The following is a 17270-nucleotide window of genomic DNA, read 5'->3' on the forward strand; positions in this document are numbered from 1 at the left end:
GAATCGGGGCAAAGGGGGTTGTCTTTGAGAGGCCGGACACCCCCCAAAGGAAAATTGCAGCAGCAACTCTGGCTCACTTGCGACTCCCAGAAACCTTTATACGTTGGAACCTCGGTTGTCGAACACTTCGGACGCTGAACAGTTTGGTTCTGTTTGCAAACCATTTTCGGAAGTTGGGGCTGCTTCCGAGGCACATTTCTCCAATGGATTTTGCCAGCTGGCAAAACAGATTACGTTCCACAACCGAGATTCCGCTGCATAGCCTTATCCTCCCAACTTCCCTCTAGCTGCTTTCTTCGCGCGATGTGCAATTCCTTTAACTGGCGAGGATCGTGCAAACGTCCGCAGCAACTACCCCACTTGCGTCTACCGCTCCCATGTTTGCAAGATCATTGCGGATACCCTCTTACGAGTAGAACAGGGTGGGATTGGCTTCGCTCGAACAAAACATGCCTTACGCTGCCCTTTGCCAAGACGGAGACGTTCCAACACATTCCACAAGACTTCCCTTTGCATCGGAAATTTCACTGAAAGGCTTTTTAATTAGTTCATAATTCACATCATTTGGTGTGTAGCACATCAGGTGGAAACAGAGGCATAATTGGAGGGTGGCCCACTCTGCTCAGCCCATCTCTTGGACCTGGACCCGGGGCCGGAGCTCGGCCACGGCGGCGTGAGGAGGAACAAAGGCAGCTAGAGCCCAGGTGCTCATTCTCCTTCCTGGGAATCGCGCTTTGGGAAAACAATGTCAAAGATCTCCTTGTAGTGCTCGACGAAATGCACTTCCAGTCCTTCCGTGATGAAGTCCGCAAGGTCGCAATAGTCCTTCTTGTTCTCCAGAGGCAGGATCAAGCAGGAGACGCCGGCTCGCTTGGCCTAGGAGGGGGTTGAGACAGAGACAGTTCACGTGGATCAAGCGCTCTGCTATTTCACTTTCTTTCTTTTTTTTACACCGCTTGCTTGTAGGAAAGGGCAACAACCCGAAACCTCAGCGGTTTGCAAAAGAATAAAATCAAGGAAATCAGTTTAAAAATTAAAAAGAGTTATGTAACTAAACACGCTGAAAAATAATCAAAATTGACAGCAAGCTAAAAACCAAATTAAAACACACGTTTTAATCTGCAAAATGGGGCAGGGCAGGAGCCAACTCATCATCATTTATTGAATTTACCTACCGCCTTATACCAGGGGGTCTCCGGGTGGTTCACAGAATAAAATCAAGATATAAAACCACAAAATACCTAATAAAAATAAAACAACCCAATAGCTCCCCCCCCCCCGAAAAAACCCCACATTTTAAAAAGGCATCGGAAATATTGTTGGTTCCTGTCCAGTGATAGCTCATTCGGTAGAGCTTGAGACTCTTAATCTCGGGGCTGTGGGTTCGAGCCCCGTATTGGGCAAAAAGATTCCTGCATTCCAGGGGGTGGGCTGGATAACCCTCGGGATCCCTTCCCAACGCTGCCATTCTTTGGGATAAGAAATGGTAGCCTAATAGACAGATGCTACAGATACGCAGAATGGAGAACGAACAGGATCCACCCCCAATCCCTGCCTGGAAGCCCTGCTGCGGCCACAGGAGGAAGGAAGCATTTCTGCTGCCTGACTTACCGCAATGGTCTTCTCCTTGATCCCTCCAACGGGAAGGATCTTGCCCGTCAGAGACACCTCCCCGGTCATGGCCACGTTCTGCCGTGCGGGCTGCCCCAACGCCAGGGACAGCAAGGCCGTCACGATCGTGCACCCGGCGCTGGGCCCGTCCTTCGGGGTGGCTCCCTACGCACAGAGAGAGGGAGAGGCAAGGCTTAGTCTGCGCAGATCAGAGACCAGACCCTGCACACCCACCCAATAAGAATAATGACAGAGAGGGTGGGGGAATCTTGCTGCTTTCAAACTAAGAGTTATCTCCCACTTGGACCACTGCCATGCGCTCTCCACGGGGCTCCCTTTGAAGGTGACCTGGAAACTGCAACTAATCCAGAATGCGGCAGCTAGACTGGAGACTGGGAGCGGCCGCTGAGACCACATAACACTGGTCTTGAAAGATCTACATTGGCTCCCAGGATGTTTCCAAGCACAATTCAAAGGGTTGGTGCTGACATTTCAAGCCCTAAACGGCCTCAAAGGTCCAGTATACAGTGGTACCTCTACTTACAAATGTTTCTACTTACGAATGGAGCTCCGCCCGCCATCTTGGATGCGGTTTAGATAGGATTTTTTCTACTTGAGAATTTTTTCTCCCAATGCATTCCTATGGGATTCGACTTACAATTTTTTTCTACTTACAAATGTGCGTTTGGAACGCATTAAATTCGCAAGTAGAGGTACCACTGTACCTGAAGGTGCGTCTCCACCCCCATTGTTCAGTCCAAACACCGAGGTCCAGCTCCGAGGGCCTTCTGGCGGTTCCCTCCCTGCGAGAAGTGAGCTTACAGGGAACCAAGCAGAGGGCCTTCTCGGTGGTGGTGCCCGCCCATCAGATGTCAAGGAAATAAACAACTATCTGACTTTTAGAAGACATCTGAAGGGCAGCTTTATACAGGTGAAACTCGGAAAATTAGGATATCGTCGAAAAGTGCATTTATTTCAGTAATGCAACTTTCCCCCCCTCTTAATTTTTACAAATGCTTTCTTTTGGAAATTCAACAGTAATAAAACAAATAGTTACACTAATACACTAATACAAAAATAAACATCGCTATTACATTTCATTAATGACATTCCATTTATAATTGACCCGCCTAATGACAAATAATTACAATGGCAACAAATAAAGGCTTGACATATCTTGCTTTGCATGTCATGCATTTGTCTCATATATTGGTTTCACCTTTTAAGTTGCCTTACTGAAACAAAACAAATGCACTTTTCAACAATATTCTAATTCTCCGAGTTTCGCCTGTATTGTATTTTTAAATTCTTGTGGCTGGGGAAACCCAGGCAGATGGGCAGGGTATAAATAATAAATTCTTCTTCTTATTCTTCTTCTTATTATTATTATTAAGCTTCACTCGGAGCAAACCCATTATGGCTCTATCGTTTCCTACGGGCCTAACTCAAAAGCTTGAGAGGGTAAAAAAAAACCCTCAGCTCCACCAGCAAAAGTGCTTGGTGAGGACTGGAAAGCTTAATGACTGTTTGCGGTGGGAGAAGGAGGAAGAGAGAACCTTGCCCAGTGCCACGTCCAGCCTCGTTCTTACCTCCGGGACGTGCAGGTGGAGGTGAGACGTCACCAGGAAGTCGTTGCTAGGATCCCTCTGCATCAGGAAGGCCCGGGCGAAGGTGTAGGCGATCTTGGCGCTCTCCTTCATGACGTCGCCCAGCTGCCCTGTGACCTCCAGGGAGCCCTCCTTGCTCTCTCGGTCCTTGGGGCGGCGGAGGGAGGTCTCAACAAACAAGGTGGAGCCGCCTGGGAGGGGGAAAGGGGGCCAGACATACATTGGTTCCCAAACGCCAAAAACCCGGAAGCAAGTGTTAGGGTTTCCAACCGTTTTCCAGAAGCCAAATGCGGCTGTCGGCCATTGTTTCCAGGGAGCCTGTGCCAATCAGAAGCTGCGCCTTGGTTTCCAAACATTTAAGAAGTCAAACGATTTCCGGGTCCACCACCCCTCAGACCTTGTGGGGGCCGGACTATATTTTTTTTGGGGGGGGGGGTGAACGAATTCCTATGCCCCACAAATAACCCAGAGATGCATTTTAAATAAAAGGGCACATTCTACTCATGTAAAAACAAGCTGATTCCCAGAGCATCCGCGGGCTGGATTTAGAAGGCAATTGGACCAGATCCGGCCCCCGGGCCTTAGTCTGCCTACCCATGAGTTTGGCACTTTTGTTTTTGCTATTCATTTTGCTTTGGAGGCATTTTTGGTTCATTTGTTTTTGTGACTTTGCATGACTTTCTATGGGAAAGGCACACCTTGGTTTTGGAACAGACTTCCGGGTTTTCGGCGTTTGAGAACCAAGGTACCACTGTATTGGGAACTGTATTGTAATTGTGACACAATGGGGCTATAATTGGATTACAGTGGAACCTCGGTTTATGAACACCTCGGTTTACGAATTTTTGGTTTACGAACGCCGCAGACCCATCTGGAACGGATTAATTCACTTTCCATTACTCTCAATGGGAAAGTTTGCTTCAGTTTATGAACGCTTCAGTTTATGAACAGGCTTCCGGAACCAATTACACCCATGCTCCGGGGTAGTACGCTTCAGGTTGAGTACTCCGCGGACCTGTCTGGAACGGATTAATCCACTTTCCATTATTTTCAATGGGAAAGTTCGCTTCAGTTTATGAACGCTTCAGTTTATGAACAGGCTTCCGGAACCAATTGTGTTCATAAACCGAGGTACCACTGTATTGTACTTGAAAACTAATAAAAATTCTTATCCAGAGAGGGAGAAAGAGAGAGAGAAAGAAAAGGAGCTTCTGAGTCTCACCCATGGCGGTCCAGGCCAGCCCCATCACCACCCCAGTGGGGGTCACGTCGTACATCCGGTCCACTGTGAAGATGGGCCTCCCCACAAAATCCTGGAGATTTTCGGGGGTCACCTCCACCTTTTCCGCCTCCCCGCTGACAATCTTGTACGCAGATTTCCGCAGCACCTGAGCAAGCAAATGGGATGGGGGTTGGAGCCCTTATTTTGGGGGGTGGGAAGGTGAGGGAGGACACAATGCCTCAGTTCCCCCCCCCCTCCACAACAACAAAAAGGTCCTCTCTCTCACCTTCTCCACTTGCTTCTGCAGGTTCCTCACCCCGCTCTCCCGGCAGTATTGCTTAATGAGGACGGTCAGGACGTCTTGGGTGATGCTGGTCTTGGCCTCATCCAGACCACAAAGGACCCGGGCCTGGGGGACCAGGTATTTCTGGGGGAGGGAAAGAGAAGTGAGATCAGGCCCCCCCACGAATGACACAAAACCGTATATAACATACCGTATTTTTCGTGTATAACACCCCACCTCCCGTGTATAAGATGACGAATCCCCCGTCCCCACTCTGCATTAGCCATGGATAGGACGACCACAAATTTTTGACATTGATTTATCCAAAAAATAACCCTGCTTATGCACAGAAAAGTATGGTATATGTCATAAAGGAACGCCCAATCATATAAACAGTGCCCGGGGTTCTAGTCCTCATTGAAACCTCATTTTCCCTCAATCCCAGAGTGAGTTGTGCTGAATGTTCAGACTCTGGGGCTGTTCCACCCCCCCCCCCCACCCCGAGTTGAGATTCCTGCATTGCAGGGGGTTGGACTACATGGGCCCTGGGAGTCCCTCCCAATTCTATCATTCTCTAGAGAAGCCCAATCCTTAGAAGCCGCTCACCTCCTGCCCTCTTTTGTCTCGCAAAAAGCTAAACCTAGCGGCGGACTTAAGCCTGGCGCCCGCTAAAAATGGACATTTCGCTCCTCGTTCTCCGTAAACCCATTGCAGATGAAACTGCCTTTCCGCCAGAGCCGGGCTCATTCATTTTAAGCAGGGGTTCAAATCCCCCTGCTGCTTGGCTGGGGCTTTCAGGGTCTCACCTCCGCGATGGCCAGCTTCTCCTGCGCCACATACCCCGAAATGTTGATCATCTCCATCCTGTCGCGCAGGGGCTCCGGGATGGTCTCCGTCACGTTGGCCGTGCAAATGAAGAGCACCTGGGGTGGGAGCACACAAGGCGGAGAGCGTGCTTAGGCCTGGGCACCTTGGCAGACCCGCAAAGCCAGACCCAGAGCCGCTCTGGCCTGGTGGGCACAGAGAAGTGGCGCTCAGTCCTCCGCTTTGCGATTCATGTGCATGGAAAGGGGCACAGATAGGAGTTGTGTAAAAAGGAAGGGTGTTCAGGGAAACGATATAGGAACAGATTACAAAAAGGTGAGCCCACCAAAAAAGAAAAAAGAAAAAACTTTTCTGCTAGGGATTACAGGGACAGAATTTCCCCCCCAAAATGGTTAAGTTGCTTATGTGTGTATTCCAGAAATGGAAAAAGAAAGAAGTTCTCACTAGAGAAGAATGGATAACCAAAATTACAGACTATGTCAACTCTGGCAGCCAAAATAAGAAAATCTAATGACGATTTTCTCTCTCTTTTATTTCTGACGAAATTATTCAGATTATTTGAAGAAATACAACAACATGAAGCATCTGTGAGCAGGATTCGAGCAGGAAGATTTGGAGACGATGGTGTTACGATTTTGACGTTAAACGAGGGGAGGCGGGCTGTGACAAACGGAGGGGATTGGCAATTGAAAGGATTTTTTTTAAAAAAAAATGTACTGGAATTGCATGTGGAATTCCTGGAAATTGGGTAAAATGTTTTTAAAAGACAAAAAGCGGCATATAGAAATATGATTGTTCCATCTCAACACCCATCACCACAGATGTTCTCCAGCCTCCCAGTAACCCCCAAGGAGTCTCTTGACCCCGGATTCCCTCCCCACTAACCACTGACCCTGCTGGCCACTGGGGGGCCCATCCAAACACACACACCCCACCCCACCCCAAGGGTCCAGGGAGCCCAGCCTCGAGAGAGAGAGGAGGGAACGTACCTTGGAGAGGTCAACCGGGACGTCCAGGTAGTGGTCCAGGAAGTTTGCATTCTGCTCGGGGTCCAGCAGCTCGAGGAGCGCAGAGGACGGGTCCCCTTGGTAGCCCCTGCCAATCTTGTCCACCTGAAGCACAGGAGCCGCGTCAGCGCCAGGGAGGAGCAGGGCCCCCCCCCAAGGGCGGCAACGCAGGAGCGGGGCCTTTTTTGTGGTGGCTTCGCGTTGGTGGAACACTCCCCCCAGGGAGGCTTGCCTGACGCCTTCATTACACTAGGCAAAACTGTTCCCTTTCAACCAGGTCTTGAGCTGATTAACACCCTATATATATACCCTTTAAAATGTGTTGGTGGGGAGGGGGGGTTATTGTGTTTTGGTCCTCCCCCCACCCCACCCCCGCTGTTGTTCTTGTTTCCATTACGCAACTTGGGTTACGTTATGTTGTGAGCTGCCCACAGATTAAGGGCGGAACACAAATCAATTAGTAAGAGCCCAGAGGAGATAATAATAATAATTTCTTACTTATACCCTGCCCATCTTAATAAATAATAATAATAATAATAATAATAATAATAATAATAATAATAATAATTTATTACTTATACTCCGCCCATCTGGCTGGGTTTCCCCAGCCACTCTGGGCAGCTCCCAACAGAATATGAAAAACACAATAAAACATCACACGTTAAAAACTTCCCAATACAGGGCTGTCTTCAGACGTCTTCTAAGAAAAGTCAGATGGGAGGGCGTTCCACAGGGCGGGTGCCACCACCGAGAAGGCCCTCTGCCTGGTTCTCTGTAACCTCGCGGGGGGGGGGGGGACCGCCAGAAGGCCCTTGGGAGAGGGACCCCGGTGTCCGGGCTGAACGATGGGGGCGGCATACAAATAATTATAATTATAATTATTATTTATTCCCCGCACATCTGGTTTCCCCAGCCACTCTGGGCAGCTTCCAACAAACAATCAAAGATACACGAAAAAATCATTCATTAAAAACCTCCTGACAAATCAATCAATCAGTCAATCAATAGCCCAAGAGCCCAGAGGAGATGCCCCCAAGACCCCGTCACCTCGTCGATCAGAATGAGGGGGTTCTCCGTCTTGGTCTTCTTCAGGCACTGGATGATCTTCCCTGGCATGGCCCCCACGTACGTCCGCCTGCACGAGAAGCAAAGGACCGCAGAGGAGTTGGAACCCGGGAGCCCCAGGGCATCCTCTAAGCCAACCCCCAACTAAAGTGGCTGCGAACAATGGCCGCCCCACCTGTGCCCCTTGATCTCAGCCACGTCCGTCATCCCTCCTACGCTGAAGCGGAAATACTCGCGGTTCAAGGCCCGGGCGATAGAGCGGGCGATGCTGGTCTTGCCCACGCCGGGGGGGCCAAAGAAGCAGAGGATCTTGCCCTGAGTGGAGCCTCGCAGCTGGCTGACGGCAATGAATTCCTGGGCAGCAAAGAAAACGAGCTTATTTCTTTTTCTTGTTAAATACTTCTTATTAGTTTTCAGTTATTAAAAAAATCCAATATATGCCATATTCTATCAATACCAAATTATCCCCCACATTTCTCATTAACATTAAAAAAAAAACCAAAAGAAAACATCCCCCCCCCAAAAAAAATCCCTGGACTTCCCTCCACCCCCTCTTCTGGTTCTTTAAATGAACCAAATCATCTTTACATTCCAGATCCCGTTACCCAATTTTCCAGCTACTAAACCATTAAACTTGTGATATACTGCATAGATATTTTAAACATTCAAACCACACAGAAACACCGTTTACCTTCCCGCTGGAGCGGTACCTATTTATCTACTTGCACTTTGAGGTGCTTTCGAACTGCTAGGTTGGCAGGAGCTGGGACCGAGCAACAGGAGCTCACCCCGTCACGGGGATTTGAACTGCCGACCTTCTGATTGGCAAGCCCTAGGCTCTGTGCTTTAACCCACAGCGCATAGGGTAGTATAATATAATAATAATAATAATAATAATAATAATAATAATAATAATAATAATAATACGCTAATACCCCATTTGTTCATGAGTTGTGAGTTTCTACATGCCTTCTGCCCATTGCTCTTAAAGACGAAAGGAAGGGAGCAAACCATGGTTGATACGTAACCGCGGTTTACAGGGCGGTAAATAAATTCAATAAATAAGAATAAAAAAATACAGTACCTATCTTCTCTCCATTGCTCTTAATAGAAAGGAAAGGAGCAAACCATGGTTCATACCTAACCGCGGTTCAGCGCTTGGGGAAAACATGGCCTGTGTTTCCGCCCCACCCCGCCTCGGAGGCGCAGAGACCCCCCGACCGCCCGTTTGTCCTTACCAGAACCCTTTTTTTGACGTCCTCCATGCCGTAATGATCCTCTTCCAGGACCTCCTGGGCCCTCGCCAGCTCCAGGTTCTCCTCGCTGCACTTGCCCCATGGGATGGAGGTCAACCAGTCCAGGTAATTCCGCGTGACGCTGGAGGGGAGAGGCGGCCGCGTCAGGACAGGAAGCCCCTCCTCCCCTAAGGATGCCGCTGGGTTCCAGCTTGAACCCCCGCCCTGCCCCCGCCCGACTCACCTGAACTCGGACGAGTGGTTGTCCAGCAACCCGAGCTTGTTCAGCTCCTCGTCGATGACCTCCATGACGTGCTTGGGGACCACAAGGTCCTTCAGCCGCTCGCGGAACTTCTCCTCAATGGCATCCTTGTCCTCCTTCTCCAAGCCCAGCTCCTTTTTGATGATCTTCAGCTGCTCGTGCAAAAGGTACTTGCGGTGCGTCTGTTTGATCTTCTCCTCCACCTGCCGGCAGGGAGACATGGGAGAGCGGAGAGGGCTTTGGCGGGTGTCCTGAATGGGGCAACTGTGCCCCTGAAGGACCAGCTGCGCGGCCTGGGGGTCATTTTGGATTCCCGGCTGTCCATGGAGGCACAGGTCCATTCTATGTCTAGGGCGGCTGTCCCCCAGCTCCATCTGGGACGCAGGATGAGACCCTCCCTGCCCACAGACTGTCTGGCCAGTGGTGCATGCTCTGGTTATCTCCCGCTTGGGCTGCTGCCATGCGCTCTCTGTGGGGCTACCATGGAAGGTGACTTGGAACCTGAACTAATCCATAATGCGGCAGCTAGACTGGGGACTGGGAGCGGCCACCGAGACTATGTAACCCGAGTCCTGAAAGACCTGCATTGGCTCCCAGGACGTTTCCAAGCACAATTCAAAGTCTGGGTGCTGACCTTGAAAGCCCTCAACGGCCCAGTAGACCTGAAGGAGTGTCTCCACCCTGGACCGGGGTCCATCTCCTGAGGGCCTTCTGGCGGTTCCCTCCCCGAGAGAAGTGAGGTTATAGGGAACCAGGCAGAGGGCCTTCTCGGTGGTGGCGCCCGCCCTGTGGAACGCCCTCCCATCAGATGTCAAGAAAATGAACAACTACTGGTACCTGACTCTTAGAAGACACCTGAAGGCAGCCCTGTTTAGGGAAGTTTTTAATGTTTGAGCTTTTATCGTGTTTTTAATGTTCTGTTGGGAACCTCGTTCTGCCCCATAATACCTCCAAGGAGACCTTCTGCTCACCTCCCGCCCAAGACGTTGCTGGAGTTTGCTGAGTTCATACTCTTTCTTCAGCAGAGAGAGGGCTTTGTAGAGGCGCTTGGGAATCTAGGAGGAAAGGAAAGAGATTCCCATGTGTCTTTTCGGGGGGTCGGAGAGCCTTGGGGTTCAGGGGAAGGAGAGTTATGTCCAAGAAGGCTCCACGGCGCCAAGGATTATTCTTGATTTGTATATTTCTAGCCCGCCTTTCTCCCAAGGTTCAAGGAGGCATCTGACATTTTAAACACATCACTATAAAATGACGTTGTTACTAGTTAAAAAAAAACAATAGCTGGAATGAATCACAAGCACATTCGGATCCTTGTTATAGCAGTCCTCTGTTTTATATGAAATTATTTTTTGCAAAACGATAGTGCTGCACATCTGGACCCAGGAATTAAAACAGCAGCCCACAAGGCCAGCATCGTCTGCATATAAGTTTCCAAAGACCTGCCTGGGAAAATATTAAGGGGTGGGGGGTGGGGAGTACCAAAGCGGTTTTCAGCAACAAACACCCAAAAAAACAGCTTTTTTAAAAAAGAGAGGTTAAAAAGAGAAATCAATTAACCATTGTCGAAGGATGTCTTCTTCGCTGCCTGCAACATGCCTGGCAGGATAGGAAAGCTTCCAGGAGGCACTTAAAAGTTGGCCCGCTGAATCTCTAGTGGCAGGGAGTTCCACCGAGGAAAGGTGGTCAGTCGAGGCCCTTAGCACCCGGCCAGTTCATCTAGACCAGGCACGTCCAGCTCTCTAGAGACTGCGATCTACTCCCAGTATAATAAAACTGGCAGTGATCTACCCATTGTCATTGCCAGAGTTGCTGGGCTTTGGGGGGGGGGGACATTGACCAGAATTGTTAAGCTTCTGTTGCAGAGAGTGGCAAGAGTTGTTCAGCTTCTTTGGGGGGGGGGGATGCTTAAAATCGCTCACCCAACAGCCCGCCGCTGCAGAAAATACAGGCTTTCACAGCAGTGATGGGACATAGTGCGGGGGTGCGATGGGCAGGGTGGGGCACGATTGAACGGGGGCACCCAGGCGATCACTTCTTTAGACCCCACGATTGACCTGGAAAACCCAGGCGACCTACCTGTGGATGGCTGATCTAGAGAGATCCGCCTGGGCCCCCCAGCAGATTGTCCCTCCCCACTTACATTGGTCTCTTCTAGGATGTCCTGCAGCTCGTGGGACTCGGCCCCCGTCAGCGCAGCCCCCATGTCACTCAGGTAGATGGGGTTGTCGACAACTCTCTGCCCTGCCTGCATCATCTGAAGCACGGACTCCCTGCAAGGGCGGGACAAAACGGCAAGTCAGAAGGGAGGGGCTGCCTCTCTCCCACTTATTGTCACGGAAGAGTCCTTCAGTCCCAGAAACAACACTGGGGGGAAGTTTTCCATGCATGCGCAGCTTCTGGGCTCGACTGAGGTGTTTAGTATGAGGGAACCTTTGGTCATATGTGGTGGAATTGCAAAATGATAAAGGAATTCCGGGAAATGATATATAATGAATAGGAAAAAAATGTTTAAAATAACTTTACAGTGGTACCATGGTTCTCAAACTTAATCCGTTCCAAAGCGTTCCAAAACCAAGACACGCTTCTTTCCCATAGGCTGTAATGCAAAACGGATTAATCCATTCCAGACTTTTAAAAGCAAGCCCTAAGACAGGAATTGAACATGAATTTTACTCTCTAACGAGACCATTGATCCATAAAAAAGCAAGAATCAATGTACTGTACTATAAAATAAATAAGGCAGCATTGTAGAGGATAGAAATTATTATTTTTTCTTACGTACACTGATGACAGTCATTGTTTGGATGGGGGACTTTTATCCATTTCCGGATAAAAGTCACACAATCAATCAACTAGTAGCTGAACTGGGTTCCACACAGTCACAAAAACAAAGTCACAAAAACAAAGTCACAAGCCACAGTCACAAGTCAGTCCCATAAAATGAAGAATAAGTCACAGGGGGGGGGGAAATGAAAAAGCCACACAAACAAAAATGCAAAAGAAAAATAGCAAAAAGAAAAGCTCCAAATATCACTTTGGTTTTGGAAAGGACTTCCAGAATGGATTAAATTTGAGAACCAAAGTCCCAATGTACACTCCATGCTAGACTTGGGACTCCTGTACACTTCAGAAGCTGCGTATTGCCCTGCTAAGGCGGGCCAGGTAATTGGAAGTTTTGTTTGATAGAGGATAGAGGAGTTTTGTTTGCCTAACAAAACTCCCAATATGTTATGAACTCCTTTGTTCAGTTCCTAAATCCCTCACCCACCCTATGTCCCAGGGCGTGTGGCAACGGTAAAAAATAAATACAGAGTTCTGAAAGAAGTAAGATGGTTCCAGCAAGAAAAATGCAAAAAACAATTCCTTAGGAATTTGAACGTTTACAGACTGTTCAACATATAAAAACAGTTGAAAATGGTTCCAAGGGAGAAGCTTGCTATTTAGTTTGCCATTGGGTTCCCAAGGCAGCTCCCCAACGGGGGCTCAAGGGAAGGGCAGAGCCCCCAAGGGCCACACTGCCTGTACGGCCACTTCCTGGGGGAGGCAGGGCCGGGGGGCAAAGAGGGTGGCGCGAAAGCCTTCTTCAAACTCACCTGTACAGCGGGTTCAGCGCGATGATGTCTCGGATGGTCTTGACGATTTCGGCCGTCAGGGCCTGCGAAGGAAGACAGCGGTAGGGGCGGTTGGAGGGTGGGAAGGGAGAGGGACACCCCCCTCCAGGAACGAACCTCCATTTCCACTCACTGGAATGCCCTGGCCCCTCTCGGCACCTGTCCAGGAAGGGCAACATTCCCTTTGCAGACTCCCAAGGGGCACCGAAGGGGCGACTTTCAGCCAGCTCACTCACCTTGACCTCTTCCGTGACCTGGAATTCCTCGTGGGCCACATTGTCCACTTCCACCATGAGGACCTCGCCTGGGGGCGCTTCGAGGGGCTCCAGCACCACGTCCCCCACAGGCTCGCCTGCCTCCCTCTTGGACCGCTTCTGCTTCCGGCGGGTCTTTGACTTGCTCTCCTCAGCCGCCTCTTCGGGATCCACCTCCAGCTGTTTGTTGATCCGAATCCTGAAGGCCCAGAGGGCGGGGAGATGGGCTTAGTAAAGGGATCCGCATTCTCTCGCTCTCTCTCTCTCTCTCTCTCACACACACACACACACACACACACACACACACACACACGGTGTCTCCAGGCATGTTTCTGAGCACAATTCAAAGTGCTGGTGCTGACTTTTAAAGCCCTGTATGCCTGAATGAGCATCTCCACCCCTATCGTCTAGCCCAGAGGGCCTTCTGGCGGTTCCCTCCCTGTGAGAAGCGAGGTTACAGGGAACCAGGCAGAGGGCCTTTTCGGTGGTGGTGCCTGTCCTGTGGAAAGCCCTTCCACCAGATGGCAAGGAGATAAATTACTACAGTCGTACCTTGGAAGTCGAACTGAATCCATCCCAGTAGTCCGTTGGACTTCCAAAATTATCAGAAACCAAGACACGGCTTCCAATTGGCTGCAGGAAGCTCCTGCAGCCAATCGGAAGCTGCGTTGGACGTTCGGGTTCCAAAGAATGTTTGCAAACCGGAGTGCTAACCGGAACATGCTAAGAGGGAGGCATGCTTGGCAAACCCTCACCGGGATCAACTCCCGCCTGGAAACTTATGTTCCCACTGTGGAAGGACGTGTGGATCCAGAATTGGCCTCTACAGTCACTTACGGACTCACTGTGAAAACCATGTTTATGGAAGACAATCTTACTTGGCTATGAGGGATCGCCAAAGAAGAAGAGGAGGAGGAGGAGGGGCAGAATGAAGCGCAGCTATTCTTCCCCAATTGCAAGCGCTCGTCATCCAGTCTGCATCTTTCTCATTTGCCGCTTCTTTCCCCGACCCTCCCCTTCACCAGAGGGGAGGCCAATGAGGAAGGAGATGGGAGGCCTGCAGGGGGGGGGGCTTTACCTCCGGTGCCCCATAACAATCATCCTCAACCGGTCGCCAAGGTCCTGCATCTCGTGAATCTGTACAAACGTTCCCGTCTGGTAGATCTCGTCCAGGTTCTCCACCACGTCCGACTCATTGCTGGAGACGGAGTGAAAGCAGAATGGCAGGCAGAGAGAAATTTATTTTTTTGCCGGGGGGGGGGGGCAACAATGGCTCTCCAGGGTTTCAGGCTCAGGGGTCTTTCCCAGCCCCAGAGATGCCCCCACAGGACAGACTTTCTGCATGCAAAGCAAGTGATCTGCTACTGAGCTGCAGACCTCATCCCCTTAAGGCGGAACATTAAATGGGGGGGGGGAGAGATTTAAAACTGCACTTGGCCTTTGGAGCACAATATATGGGTGGCATTCCTCGAGTGGGACCCCAGGAACGACTGGGGTGAAATCTCTGGGCTTACCTGTCGTCCTTTTTGAGGAAGACGCCAGCGTATGGTTGGGCAAGGCTGACTTTCCTTCGCAGCAACTCAACCAGCTTCTTGTTTTTCACCTAAAAGGTTAATTTGTCGTTGTTGTTGTTGTTGTTAATGAATTACCCACCCTTCACCCTAAGGTTCTGGAGCAGGTTACATCAATTAAAATGCAACACTAAGAAAAGTTTAAAACAACCTTGCAGTCACAGTCAATTAAGGCAAGCCTAGGAGAGAAAGAGTCTGGCAAAGAGGGGAGCATGGACCTCCAAGTTGCAGCTTTTCTTGGACCGAAGCCCATTTGCTAGGGAGTCAGCCCCAATGAATGAATGAAATCTTTATTGCTAAAAGCTATAAGCCATCGCAATGGGTCACAATGTGATTTCACAATTTTTTTAAAAAAACCCAACAACCCCACTTTAGACTGAATTTTAGCACACATGAAAAACTTAAAACAAATCCTTATTTCCTGATAAAAGCCTCTGGACTATAATGCAACTTAAACAGAAAACTATCTTTAGAAAGTTTTTTCCTCCCAAAGCATTAGGGAAGCTTTTAATGTTTAACAGGCCATTGTATTTTAATATTTTGTTGGAAGCCGCCCAGAGTGGCTGTGGAAACCCAGCCAGATGGGCGGGGTATAAATAATAAATTGTTGTTGTTGTTGTTGTTGTTGTTTAAAAATCCAATTTAAATTTTAAAAATCTGATTTAAATAAATAAAAAACTGATTTATTTATTTAAAAACATTGATTTTTATCCACCCTGACTAGAATTAAGGTTTGCTCCTTGTATTTTGAGTAGAAATCAGATGAACATTGGTTGCCAGAAGGTCGTACAAGGCCCTTGAGGAACATTCAGCCCTCTCTCTCAATTCTGCCCTTCCTTACCAGCATATATAAATGTTGTCACATCCACCACAGTTCAAGGAAACAAGAGATGCTGAACTGTGGTTTCTGCCCAAACAAGAACAGCCCCCAATCTCTCTCTCTCCCCGCAGTCTGTCTCCCAAACAAATCCTTGAAAAGGCGGCCTTGGTGAGCTCTGGGCCTCTCAAGGGGAAAAGCAATTCAAAGGGCAGTGTGTCTAATCTTGAGTTTTGGACAACACCAAGGCTGAAAGCGTTGCCACTGCAAGCAAATTGCGGCATCGCATTGCAGAGTTGGTAAGGATCCAAAAAGCCATTCAGCTGGAACCACAGGGAAACAACAGCTGATAGTTCGAACCAAAGGAGCTGTGCTTCGATTTTCTTGAAATGAGCGGCAAAGGAGATGATGAAACGGTGTGAAATCCAGCAGACGGCCGGTTTATGAGTCACATCCTAAAATTCCAGGGATTGTGGGTTTTTTGTGTGTGTGTTGTGTGTTTACACACACACACACACACACACACACACACACACGATGCCCCACATCAGGATGAGGCCTCCCCTCCCCTCTCCCACACCAGGGCAGGAACAACAACAACAATATAAAAAAATTAAAAAATTACTTCAGTAGCACCTTTTCGTACGAAAGCTCATACCAAAATAAAAACTTAGTTGGTCTTTAAGGTGCTACTGAAGTAATTTTTTTATTTTGCTTCGACTCAGAACAACACAGCTACCTACCTGTAACTAACAATATAACAATTACAATAATAACTATAGTAAGAATAATAAAATAATATTGTTTGTTTGCACCCTTGCCTCCCCTTATAGGAATCCTAAGGTCTCAAATATAGAATAAAATGTTCATAAATGTACAAGGCAAGCACATACATCTATATAAATAAAAATGTGTCTGTCTGTGGGTCTCCAGCTATATCCGAAACCGCTTGACCGATATATCTAAGACCTTAAAATTATTCTAAGAGCCCCCAAAAGGTTGGGAAGCCCTGCTCTAGACCGGGAGGGCGAGGTGGGTTTCCGTGCTACCTCGAGGATCTTGATGAAGCGGGGGAAGACGGGGTTCCTGGAGACGGCGATGAGCGGCACGTGCGGGACCCTCTCGGGGACCATGAGGGGAGCCAGGGCCGTCCCCGGCCCGCCATCCCCGGGGAGGCCGCCCCCTCCGCCTCCGCCTTCGCCGCCTCCTTCTCCGTCTTCCAGGCCGCCGTCCGAGGAGGAGGAGGAAGGAGAACCGTCTCCGGGGCCTCGCACGAAGCACAGCAGCCGCTGGGGGGGAGGGGGAGGAGGACGAGGAGCCGCCACCGCCGCCGCCGGGGGAAGCCAAGCCCGTCCGGACCCCGCCGCCGCCGCCCAGGCTCGGGAAGCAGCCGGAGTCCGCCTCGGGCACAGACGGGCCCGGCCCCGCCACAGCAGGCGCAGCGGAGACGCCGCCGACATGGAGGCCGCCATCTTGGAAGCCGACGCCGCGCGCGAGGTGTGACGCCAACGCCGCGCGACGCCGGAGGCAGGGGAGACCGAGAGCGGGAGGGAGCGGAAGGGGCGGGGGCAGAGCGGGCCCGGGCGGACTTCCGGTGGCAGGGAGGGAGGCGGGCGAGGCGCCGCAGCCGCTGATTGGCCAGTTTCGTTTCCTTTGGCTTTCCCGGGTAGGAAGGATTTCAAAAATGAGAATTGTCTCATTTCATGCAGTGTGTAAATTTGTGTGTTATATTACATTACATTATTCCCTTATTTTATATTACAGTGTATATGTGCTACATATGTTAATTATATTATATTATGTCATTTTATTTTATTTTACAGTGTATATATATATTTGTTTTATTTTGCTGTATATTATTTTACAGTGTATATATGGGTGTAACGTATTATATCATTTTACT

General features: G+C 49.5%; 1 protein-coding gene across 1 annotated transcript; it reads right to left on the reverse strand.

Moving 5' to 3' along the window:
• Positions 1–509: 509 nt before the first annotated feature.
• LONP1 (lon peptidase 1, mitochondrial) lies at positions 510–16872 on the reverse strand. Its single transcript, XM_035116991.3, has 18 exons — positions 16417–16872; positions 14494–14582; positions 14058–14177; positions 12962–13178; positions 12708–12769; positions 11255–11384; positions 10089–10172; positions 9100–9320; positions 8859–8997; positions 7796–7974; positions 7603–7690; positions 6538–6660; positions 5530–5646; positions 4727–4867; positions 4441–4606; positions 3201–3409; positions 1612–1776; positions 510–876 (listed from the first exon to the last, which is right to left on the reverse strand). The coding sequence occupies exons 1-18, from the start codon at positions 16837–16839 to the stop codon at positions 709–711; spliced, it is 2841 nt and encodes a 946-aa protein (XP_034972882.2). The 5' UTR covers positions 16840–16872; the 3' UTR covers positions 510–708.
• Positions 16873–17270: the final 398 nt, after the last annotated feature.

This window comes from Zootoca vivipara, chromosome 6 (genome assembly GCF_965207765.1).
Source record: "Zootoca vivipara chromosome 6, rZooViv2.hap1.1, whole genome shotgun sequence".
NCBI lineage: Eukaryota > Metazoa > Chordata > Lepidosauria > Squamata > Lacertidae > Zootoca > Zootoca vivipara.